The sequence below is a fragment of the Oryza brachyantha genome, chromosome 7, assembly GCF_000231095.2.
Source record: "Oryza brachyantha chromosome 7, ObraRS2, whole genome shotgun sequence".
NCBI classification, from domain to species: Eukaryota; Viridiplantae; Streptophyta; class Magnoliopsida; order Poales; family Poaceae; genus Oryza; species Oryza brachyantha.
The window spans coordinates 13,343,645-13,355,381 of NC_023169.2; the positions used below are offsets into that span (position 1 = coordinate 13,343,645).

At 39.8% G+C, this 11,737-nt stretch overlaps 2 protein-coding genes across 3 annotated transcripts; one reads left to right on the forward strand and one right to left on the reverse strand.

Annotated features, from left to right (window-relative positions):
- Window positions 1–30: 30 nt before the first annotated feature.
- On the reverse strand, window positions 31–2,828 carry LOC102715954 (54S ribosomal protein L24, mitochondrial). Of its 2 annotated transcripts, none has more exons than XM_006657738.3 (3): window positions 2,536–2,828; window positions 1,078–1,519; window positions 31–410 (listed from the first exon to the last, which is right to left on the reverse strand). In XM_006657738.3, exons 1-2 carry the CDS (start codon window positions 2,733–2,735, stop codon window positions 1,105–1,107), a joined length of 615 nt encoding a protein of 204 aa, XP_006657801.1. In that variant the 5' UTR covers window positions 2,736–2,828; the 3' UTR covers window positions 31–410; window positions 1,078–1,104. The 2 variants fall into 2 exon arrangements, with proteins under 2 accessions (XP_006657801.1, XP_006657802.1); XM_006657739.3 differs by having other exon boundaries at window positions 32–359; window positions 2,536–2,827.
- Window positions 2,829–6,175: 3,347 nt separating this feature from the next.
- Window positions 6,176–7,211, forward strand: LOC102709100. Its single transcript, XM_040525681.1, has 3 exons — window positions 6,176–6,393; window positions 6,478–6,677; window positions 6,827–7,211. The coding sequence occupies exons 1-3, from the start codon at window positions 6,295–6,297 to the stop codon at window positions 7,017–7,019; spliced, it is 492 nt and encodes a 163-aa protein (XP_040381615.1). The 5' UTR covers window positions 6,176–6,294; the 3' UTR covers window positions 7,020–7,211.
- The last annotated feature ends 4,526 nt before the right edge of the window (window positions 7,212–11,737 follow it).

The following is an 11,737-nucleotide window of genomic DNA, read 5'->3' on the forward strand; positions in this document are numbered from 1 at the left end:
CCCGAATTGTTAAACGGTGTATTTTTTACAAGAATTTTGAATATTACTATGTGTCAAGTCAGGCATAGATTATTTCAATATTCAACTTGAATGGGCAGTAGCAGAAGATGCAAAATTCTACAAGAAAATTATCTGAACTCTGACGCTAGAGTATTCAGTAATTGTACAAAATTTCCAGTTAATATGCAGCTTCTTACAACACCAACATGCTGATAGACAAGTATTAGACTTCAGCTTACAATACACTGCTGCTCCCAGCAAAAAGAGATTAACTGACTTTCAGGATATGCGCCCTGCTTTATATGAAATAAAAATGTTCCATTATTTGTTCAGCGGCACTCAATGTTTCTCCTTTTCACCTGCAAGATTATGCCAACTTCCAACTTGTAACTTTGGACAACAAAAGCCCCCTGCATGCATGTGCTAAAAAAATTTAAGCCTTGTGGTTTTGCCTAAAAATTAGCCTAACAACAAACAGAGTACTACCCCCATTCCAAAATATAAGCATTTTTAGGTTGTTTAGCATTTTTAGGTGGTTTTGCGCTAAATATATTTTGTAACGGAGGGAGTATATGTTTATTGGCACACTCTGAGTATAAATAAGTTGAGTTATATAACTGCAGCATGTATTTGTTGTCAAGGAGTATCACAGAACTATATCCAGTTAAAACAGTACAATAAATCTAACATGCATAAAAGTATATGGTATTTAGCTAAGAAAGTTGTTGTGCAGGCCAACTTTTGCCCTTAACTAATTTGACGTCACAAACAAAGGTAACACCTTAGATGATGTCCAAAATGATATCGTGGTTTGCCATAATATGAACTATGGAGTCATGGAGAGGTTTCACATTGATCAGAAATGAAGTAAACTAAAGATAAATTAACATATCTGTACATCACATTTCAAACCTTCAGGCATAAAAAGTGGAACTTTGCATTAGCAATTACCGCCAACACTATAATAAAAGAAGTTGATTTTTTAAAAGTGACATGTTGGAAAGATAAATAAAATCTCAAGGTATTGCACATGGATGACACTGATTCATGAAAAGAAGGGTATATAATCAATTTTACCAATGACGACGAGCAGACATGTCCAGACTAAGACTTCACTGCAACATCAGAAGAAGCTCCAGCTGTTTGCTCAGGACCAGCGTTACCTGCTTCTAGTTGAGTCTGTTTAGCCAAAGCTTTTCTTGCTTCCCTACGGTGTTCTCTCTTGGCAGCTCTAACCTCCTCAAAACCTTGTTCAATCTTAGCCTCTTCCTCAGGAGGGAAGAAGCCAACCTCCATTTGAGCTAGCTGTGAATACATCTTCTCAATCTTTGCCTTCCAGACAATCCCCATCTCAGTATCCATTTTGTTGTAAGGTGTCTTCAGGAGGTATTCATCTATCCCACCAGCTTTGTCAATGCACCGAAGCGCATGTGTGGTTACCTTGACTTTAATGTGCCGGTCATGGATATAGCTAAAAAGACGCTTCTCCTGAACATTTGGTTTCCATGTTCGCCTTGACCTGAACAAACCAAAAAGGATAAGTTCTCAAAAAAAGCACTACAGCCACAAGTGCCATATTTTAAGAGGAGGGGATCAATACAAAGAAATTTATGAAAGGCTCATGCCCCATGGAAGTTTAACAGTATGTGTTTATAATACATAAGTTTCAGAGGTTTTTTTGTGTGCCAGTTGGCCAAATGCACAATCGCAAATTCACAGCATAAGAACAACACATTCTTAAGAAGATCCAGAATGCAGCTCCAATTACTAAAACTGTGCTATAAGGATGGAAGAAACAAACCTAGAGGTTAGAAGCATCACTAACTAAGCAGGTTCACGTTATCTTGAGGTTCCATATATGGATTATGACTCATGACACCATGCTGACAGCTTGACAAGGTGAGGTGGTGATGGGTTATGAACTCTTGCAAGATTCTGTGGATTGTCAATTCCTCGTTCTCAAGGCAACTGATAGTTGAGGCTTTGAATTATCATCAAAGAACCAAAATAGCATAGTGAATGGATGAAGCAAGCAAGCACATACTAGTCAAGCATTTACACGGAGAAAACTATTTTTTTCTATTTTCGTAATATAACAATTTGCACATAATTTTTAAAGAAAAGTAGCATTTTTTTCGTATGATTGATCATTGAAAGCTCTATAAATCGAGGTTAAAAATTATAAGCCCAATAAAAAAATGGATGATAAACCCAAAATAACCCAATTCGATCCTCAACTCATCCAATGCTCAAGTAGGTTACCAAGAGCAGACCAATTACACATGCAAACAATCCAAAATAGTGGAAAAGAAAGCACCGATAATTTGAGAAATGCAACCTTTCTCTCCTAGATCACCCCCCAACTGTCCAATCCAAACCACCAAATCAAATCGGGGTTCAAAGCACCTAATTGCATCATACAGATTTATCCCATTCCACGAACAACTGAGAACCTTACCATCTCCACTCGCATAGATCCGACGGGAAAGAGAGAGAAAAAGAAGGTTACACGGCCGAATGGGGGGGACGACTTACTTGTTCCCGCCGTCCTCGGAGACCTTGTTGCCGAACTGGATGTGGCGGCCGGCGTAGATGCCGCGCTTGGCCCTGCCCATGACGACCTTGCTGTCGGGCAGCATGTTCTTCACCGACTCCATCAGCTCCGCCGGCAGCTTCCCCTCGCCGCCCACACGGCGCACCACCTTCTTGTACATCTCCCGCGCGCGGAACGACATCTTCCTCCCCCGCCTCCTCCTCCTCCTCCTCCTACGACGGGCGGCGGCGGCGGCGGCCGGTTGCTCGGGGAGGTTTTGGTGAGGGCTGGGAATTGCGAGCGTTCCGGTGGATTCGTCGTCGCGTGGTTTGTTGGGCCGTGACGTATGTGGGCCGGGCCAATTTAGGCCCGTCAGAGTTGCAGGAAAATTTGAAGACTTTTCCTTCGAATTCGTGTGTTGTGATTACCTGGAGGGAGTATATGTGTGCCTGATTTGTTTGCCAATCCATTAGTATTATCGTATTTTCTTTCTGTATTTTATTGGTCATGCATTTCAGTCATGCGTTTTATTTTCCTACTATGTTACTAAACGGGCTTAATCTGAATTCAGAAACTTTTTTCAACAACAGGTTCAGGAAATTCCTTATATAATAATGCAAGTTATGAAAAGTTCCTTTTAAACATAGAAATTTTCAAAACACATGAATATGGAAAATGTACTAATGGAATGCCTTCACATTGGTATCCTATGGGATTTCAAAATACATGAAAGTTTAGACAATGGTACGAGGACACGTAGTGTCAACTGCATGAACTCGGGTCATGGTAAGAAGAAAACATGAGACGAGACATCATGCCTAGCCATTCTTTGGTTTGGAGGATACATAAGTCGAACCTCCAAAGTGTATTGGTTCCGTAGGAATATAAACAAAATCCACTCCATCTTTATTCAACTCATTAATTGAGAAAATTCAATCCCTTGTTTTGTAGATGCATTCTACGACATTTATACATTTTTCCTCTATTACCATGGAAAACCCTTTGGACCAAATAGGCTCGTTTTTTCTACTAAAATTCTCTAGAATAACATATTTTATAGGATTTTCAGGGCTCATTTGAAACATAGAAATAAAATAGGATTGCACAGAGAAATAGGGGATTAGAAAACAGATGAAAAAGGTCCAAATGGATGTGTGGACTTCTATGGATTTTTCTGTGTTTTATGTGGTGCTATAGCATTCCTCTCAAACTTATTTGAGCTGTTCCTGGGATCCGATGGGATGAACGGTAGCAAATTAAAAGGAATCGTGAATCTTACATACATCCCATAAAAGAAACTTTTTTCGAATGAGATCTCAAAAGATTTGGTAGGAATCAATCACTTTGTTTAATATGATTGTTTCCCATATATATAATATATATCCTCTAGAAATTGCTATGTTTTTTCTTTGTTTTATGGATCATATAAAAACACCGGATTGAGAAAAAGATAAATAAAAAAATATAGGAGCTTAACATAAAATGCAAGTATAAAATAAATGATCATAGAAGATCAGGGATGTATAAAACAAATGATCATAAAAGTTGCAGGGACGATCAATTGGACAAGAAAAAAATATTTAAAGGAAAATTTCCAAAAGGCTATGTTGCTAACATTTCTTCACTTTAAGGAAAAATTACAGGGCTGCCATTATAATTTTACTAAATTAGAGATATATTATCCTGACCCATATGTCATTGATTCATGTGTGCCCCACATGTCATTGAAATACCGATGACGTATCTCAAACTTTACAAAATTATAATGCACGGTTGCAAATTTCTCCTTCTTTAAACCATACATGCGATGTGTTTAGTTGGTGGGATTTGGGTGGATAGGACATAGCCGCTACTTTTGGGGGTTGTTTGGCTAGAGGACAGGGATAGGATTTGGTCACCACCTAGAGAATATTCTAGATGTTGGGTATCCAGGTCCGGGCGAAATGGGCGGACACCTCTCCTTTATATCCTTCTCGCTTTCTGTCACCTCCTCACCTTTTTTTCCCACCTTCTTCATTCTCACCTCCTTAGAACCCTAACCCCTGTGAACTCGGTGGCGGGTGGCGGTCTCCAGCGGCGGGCGGTGCTCTCTAGTAGAGGACGGCGACCTCTGGTGGTGTAGTGTAGAGGGCGCAGGGAGCAGCGTGCTCAAATCTGGTGGATCTGCTGAGGGTGGCGGAGGAGCGTCATCGGCCGGAGAGGGTGCAGGGACGACGAGCCAGGTGGTGTTAGCCAGAGGGGTGCAGGGGTGACGATCGGTGGAGCGTCGGCTGGAGAGGGCGTGGTGGGTAGCGGTTAGGCTAGGTCCTGTAGTCGGTCGTAGAGGGATGCAAGGGGCACATTACACATTATGGAAAGAATGCTTGCCATATTTGGAAATAGCTTGGCTATCGGAAAATATGCAAAAGGTTCAAATGATCCTCTCGCCACTGAGCCAATTCCAATTGATAAAGAAGATGATGATAATGATCCTGAGAGTGTAGCTGCAAACAAAAACTCAGGTGGTGTTGCTACCCCAAAGGAGGAGAACGGTGTTTCATATTTAGCAGCATCTAAACCGAAGAAAGCCAAGATTTCCTCTTCTGCCCAAAAAGAGGATGACATTATAGCTGCATTTAGAATTGTTGGTGAGAGGCTTGCAGGAGTAATAGAGAAGGCTGGAAAAGGTAACAATGAGCTACCAGAAAACTTGTTTGACAGTGTTCACGACATTCTAGGTTTAGAGGAGGCCCATCTTGCTCAGTACCATACACATTTGGTTGACAATCCTTCAACTGCAAGAGTATTTGTTACACTTCCCTTTACTCACAAGTTTACTTGGGTTGCCAAATATATTGCCACCACATTTTATGAATGAACTGTGGTGTGTAATGGAGGTTGGTGAGAGACTTGTGCTAGCCACCTTTTGTATCAATACTTTAATTATGTGTCTCGTAACCAGTACTATGAGATTATGGTGTTTTCTTTTGCACTTAAACGTTGACTAATGGGTGTAATGGTTTAAGGTGATGAGCTTCTGTGTTAGCCTTCTTTTGTTTTTATCAATGCACAATTTGCTTATATGTTAGAATATTTTTAGTATGAAGATATTTTAGAATCTAAAAAATTGTCATGGGCTAGTCTAGAAATTGTGCAGTTGTGTCTTAAAAATTGTTTTGTCTGAATATTTTCAATATACAGCTGTTGTAATGGTGATCTGCCTAGGTGAGTTTAGAGGGTATTCTCACCAAATAAGACCATACTACATATCGATTCATCGTAACAAAAAACTGATCACTATATCCATCTCTCATTCGTCTAACCAAACAAACAAATGATTAATCTCACCCATCTAAGCAAACAAAAAATAGATAGTCATATCACTCAGGACATAGATGGTCTAGACCATGAACCAAACACATCCTCGTATAATTTGGAAAGCTCAAATCCTTTTGTTTCAAACAATTAAATAGAACATTTTAAGGATTTGAATCGTATAAAAGGAAGTCGCCGAACCACGGCATCTGGCGTTGCCACTAAACAACCAATTTTCCTTGATAAGCCCCAAGCATATGCGTCGCTGCTGCTAGCTTTTCCTGTCGTCCTCGTGAGGCGGAATGATTCAGTAAAGAAAACCAAAGACGAAACAAAGCAGAGCCGAACAAAAAAAGGACGTGAAAAGCAGCGAGCTGTGCCGACACCGCATCGCCACTCTCACCTCCGTGACAAGGCCCAGGTAAGCTAGCGAAGGAGCTCGATCGATCGACCGACGGATCACGGCCATGGCGAGAGTCGAGGCCGTGGTGGTCTGCCTCCTGATCATCGCCATGGACGTCGTCGCCGGCGTCCTCGGCATCCACGCGGAGAGAGCGCAGCACCAGGTACGTGTAAAAGCCGTGAGAAGCAGCTGGCAGCTCAGGATGGAGATCCAAGGTATTTGTTGATGGTAGTGGGGGCTATTGCAGGGGAGGCGGCTGAGGATACTGTTCATCGAGTGCAGGCAGCCGGTCCGGCAGGCGTACGAGCTCGGCGTCGCGGCGGCCGCCGTGCTGGCGGCGTCGCAAGCCGTCGCGAACGCCGCCGGCGGGTGCTCGTGCGCGTGCTCCGGCGACCGGCGGCCAACGCCCAACCGGAAGATGGCGTCCTTCGCGCTCGTCATCTCGTGGTACGCCTACGCCACCTTTTTTCCCACTCTCCATGCGTGCGTGCGGGTGTTAATTAATTTGATGGATTTGCTCCCCAAAAAAGAAAGAAACGCATAAAAATGAAGATTTGTTTCCCCGCCTGATTTGATTTTGGTTGGGTTGGAATCAGGATCGTGGTGGTGGTGGGGTTGGCGCTGCTGATCCTGGGGGCGCTGCCCAACGCGAAGAGGAAGGCGGCGGAGTGCGGGCTGCCGCGCCACCGCTTCCTCTCCATCGGCGGCGTCCTCTGCTTCGTCCACGCGCTCTTCTGCCTCGTCTACTACGTCTCCGCCAACGCCGCCAAGCGGGAGGAGGCCCGGTGACCCATCCATGCTTGGATGGATTTCTCCTGCGCTAACTAGATCCACACATGCTTCCGTTGATTAGCGTTTGTGATTTGCAAAATCTCTCTCTCTCTCTCTCTCTCTTCCTTCCGTGCTGCAGAGGAAGGATGTGATTTTGCTGGATGCGTGTAGGGTGATTGGAAGTTTGGAACAATCAAATGGCGCAAATTAGTGATTAGAGCATGTAAAAGTCGTATTAGTGTGCATGCAAGCGTACGTCAGTCAGTCTGCTTGCAGTGTCAAGAAGATCTTGTAGGAATTAGGAAATGCAGAGCGGAGGTTGGTTTCGGTACTGTCGGGTTACTTAAAAGTTGCGTCGACAAGATCAAAAGACGATAATGTCACCGGCAAGATTGTTCAGCTTTGTCGTTCGAGATGGATCGCTTCATCCGGCCGACGCGGTTTGATGCGTCGTGCCGTACGTGGAAACGAGCCATCGATGTCCTTGGCGTGGAGGATGTTTGTTCTTTTTCAGTGGAAATTATGCCAATCGGTCGGTCTACTCCGACATACATGGGCTAAAAATCGGCCTAATACGTTTGAACAAACCCTACCAGAGCTCCATCGTAACGCACGAATTTCACCTGAATCGAATTGACTCGTAAAAATCCTTCAAAATCCCTGTGTTTCATAGGAGGCCTGAGGCTCTATTCGGGAGGAGAGGTCCTCCGTTGGCAGGGAAAACGTGTGAACTAAGTATGATTAACTAATGTTAATTAAAAATTTAGAATTTATATATTTTAAGTATTTTTTTAGAAAATATATATTATTTAGTTATTTAAAATACGTACACACGAAAAATAAGGAGGTAGAAGTTAGGAAGGTGGATTATCGAACACAACCTAAGTAACTAAAAGCAAGTGCAATGGGTGATTTAAGGGGGCAATAAGAATCAACGGATCAAATTTCTACTTATGTGGGTGTGTATGGGGGATGAGAGAAGAAAGACATGCTATATATCTCTGTAGCGTAGCCAGTGTGTGAGAGAGGTGTGCCATGTCCTAATATCGTAATGTGAATCTACGTCAACTATAATATAAATCAGCTGTTAGACCGGCTATAGATGGTGTGTTAATTAATAGTACCAGTAGTTAGCTATACTATTGATATTGCTCTAAAGCAACTAGGCATAACACCCTGTCCATACTCTGTACTGCACTACTGCAAAATCCATATTATCAGGCCCTTTGATTGAAATGGGGGATTGGTATATGAATTGTTTACAATTCAACTTTCTAGTAAGAATTTTTTTTGAGCCCTTTGATTTATAGGAAATGATAGAAAATTTTCCGGATGATTGTGTTCCAATGGCTCAATTTCGTAGGAAATCAAGAGGCCTCTTGAAAACAGTTTTTTGCTTTGTTTTATTTGTTCCCTAAGGGATCGTTTTTCTTTGTTAGGATTAGAAAAATGTCACTTTAGTTCATGTGTTTTTCCTACCACGTGTTTTAAAAGGAGTCTAATATCTTCCAACTTCCAAAATCTATAAACATCCTTAATTCAAAATATATGTTACTCCCTCCGTTTCATAATGTAATATGTTTGATTTTTTTGCCTGCAATGTTTGATCATTTGTCTTATTCAAAAATTATAGAAATATCATTTATTTTGTTTGTGACTTACTTTATTATCAAAAGAACTTTAAACAGAACTTGTCATTTTTTATATTTATACTAAAAATTTAAATAAGACGAATGGTTAAATATTGCAACTAAAAAGTCAAATATCTTACATTATGAAACGGGTAGTAGGTCATATGTCGTTAGGAGAAAGCCCATTTAAGTATAACACACATTTACACCTTTGTCCTGTTTGGGAAGTTTCTAGCCACTGCAGAATCTGTGTTGGAGCTTCTCTCTTTCCACACTATGATAATTTGTAACAATAGTTACGAAATATGAATAAGAAGCCAGAAGTTGAGAAACTCCCTTAAACACATCGTTTCTTTCATCGTGTCCTATATATCTATAGAGTTCATCCCCACTAACTATAATTATTAGTATTTTTCTCTTATGTGGTGCTTCCACGTCACCTAAATTATTTTTCTCCGTTATATTGAAGTTCAGCTTTCTAGATCACCAAAGTCAATTTATTATGATTATTGGATTCAATTTGTTTAGCTCACATTTCTTCGGGTGATACACGTTACATCACTTGCATTTACTCCTCCCAGCATCCACAACTATGCCCAAATGCATTACTTATGAGTATAATTCTCTCAACTGAAATGACACCGTAATCCTAGCTCCAATCCTCTAAGCACTCCCTCTATCAACCAGGCAAACAATAGGACACTAAAACCATGCATGGATTGTAAAGTGTTGCAACGAATTCATTTGTCTTCTTGCACATCTCCCCCTACTTTTTGAATGACCACTATTTTTTTAGCTATTTATCAGTGTGCATTACCCTTGATCCCTTCTTTGTTTTACAACATTTTTTCATGAAAACATTATTGTTGGATTTCGAACCTGCTCTTCTATTATCTTCAGGGTATTTTGAAATAGACACAGAAACACACAGTTTTGCAATGGATTCATAACATTTTTTTTGTTTTATCAAAAAAAAATATCAACACATATAGAAATGTTATAGTCACCGCATACTTAAATTCCGCTAAAGAAAAATGAGCTACTACCTCCGTCCTATAATAACTTCATTTTTCGTTTTTATGTGCCCAATATTTGATCATTCGTCTTATTTGAAAAATTTATAAAAAACTTTAAATTAGTCACGCATAAAATATTATTAATATTTTTCATTTAGTAACAATAAAAATATTAATCACAAAAATATTTTAAATAAGACGAAGCGTTAAAACATTGTATCAGAAAACTGAAAAATAGAGTTATATGGATAATAAATATGGTGCCACGTAGACATTTTTATGATGTGGCAATGTATTAATGAATAGAGAGATGGAATAAGTTTCATGCAGATGAAACCTTATATGCATTGTTATTTAGACAACTTATGTCTTGCATGTAACCTAGGAAACAATAATAAATTAAACAATGCATTAAGAGAGTGATATTTTATTCTAGTTTTAAACTAACTTATACTGAGGATGGTATTATGGGCCAGAGGTAGTATACGCTGGCGTCATTATCGAGTAGACCGACGGCTCGTACAAAACGACGGCTCAGGCTACGAATGCACGACACCTGCCCTGCCCCTCCACTCTCCAGGTGCCTTCCAACTCGCAAATCTGGAGTTCCGGATGTTGACGAATGGCGATGGGCCATCTCGTAATCTCAGTCAAGCTGAGCGCACGAACTAATTTCAGCGCTCAATCTCCATTGGGCAGGACCTGTTAGGCCAATCTTATTGAAATTTTATAGGTAATAAATAAAGTATTATATAGATATTTTTAATAATATGATAAAATATTAATGAAGAGAGATGAAATGAGTTTTATGGAGATAAAAACTTTCTATCACTGTTACGCTAGATAACTTGTGTCTTGCATGTAACCTAAGAAACACCAATAGATGAAACTATGCATTGAGAGAGATGTTTTATCCTAGTTTTAAATTTTTTAGATAACATGTTACTCTAAGTAATGTGTCCATGAAACTTACATTAAGAATAGCCTTAGGGAGTCCCAATGCTACATTAATGGTGGTTTTTATTCTCATTAAATAGTTTATCACGTAAGCAAAATGATGACATGATAACATAATTAATGAAGAAAGAGAGGGAAAAACTTAGAAATGGTTTTCTCATGAAGCAACCAAGTCTTCTCTTCACCCAATGCACCAAGAAACCATAAATTCATCATTGGAAAGAAATCACTAGTTTCTAAGAGACATATATCATGCTCAACATTGGTGGAATATACAGCGTTAAGAGAGAAAGAGAAAACCATTATTACTCAAAGACATCTCCATTGTGAAAAATGATCTCTATATATGATTTTTTATACTATGACAACGTGTTGGTTTCTACTATTGAGGCTGCCTTTAGTCTCCATTTTACGGATTTTAGGAACTTTAGGCTACAATTTTAGGGTTATTTGTTTTAAAAGATTTGCAAAAGAAAAGTGTAGGAATGTAAAATCCTATGAAACGCATACCGTAACAACATTAGTTTCAAAGGAATGCACCTAAGAAAAACTATAGGAAAAAATTTCTTATCTCTCTACTATTGGGGGCAAAACACATGAAAAAAAGAATCTACTCCAACCTTATTTTTATAATGCTGGAAAATTTCTATGTTTTTCAATCCTATAGGCTTACACATGTATTCCTTTCGTATTCCTATTATTTTCTATTTCCAAGATTTAGAACTCTTGTGAACCGAATAAGCACTTGAAGTTTCTAAACAACAAGATTTCGTAGAAATATGTTATACAAAAGGTCCTCGTTTATTTTTTCTAAACTAAATTTTAAGTTTGTCGTAGTTAAATCATTTGTTTATACTTCAAAAAAATCATTTGTTTATATGCAAAGCTATCTATCACAGTGGGCTAGATAATCCTTCCACTTTTCCCGAGAATATTAGAGAAACCAGCACTAGTTTACTGGTATACCATTTTGACTTCTTTTGCAATTCTCAGCCAAAATTCGACTAGTTGACGATGAAAATTTAAAACATCAAGGTTGACTTCCAGCAAACGCATTTCCACGACCCCCCCGCAGCCCACAGGCCCAGGAAAAGAAGAGGGCCCACAATCCACACGGCCTGGGGGTGCGGGC

Coding starts and splice junctions, on each gene's coding strand:
- LOC102709100 (XM_040525681.1), top strand. CDS start 6,295: ATGGCGAGAGTCGAGGCCGTGGTGGTCTGCCTCCTGATCATCGCCATG. Junction 6,394..6,477: donor CGGAGAGAGCGCAGCACCAG/GTACGTGTAAAA, acceptor GGGCTATTGCAG/GGGAGGCGGCTGAGGATACT. Junction 6,678..6,826: donor TTCGCGCTCGTCATCTCGTG/GTACGCCTACGC, acceptor GGTTGGAATCAG/GATCGTGGTGGTGGTGGGGT.
- LOC102715954 (XM_006657738.3), bottom strand. CDS start 2,735: ATGTCGTTCCGCGCGCGGGAGATGTACAAGAAGGTGGTGCGCCGTGTG. Junction 1,520..2,535: donor TCCGAGGACGGCGGGAACAA/GTAAGTCGTCCC, acceptor TGGTTTGTTCAG/GTCAAGGCGAACATGGAAAC.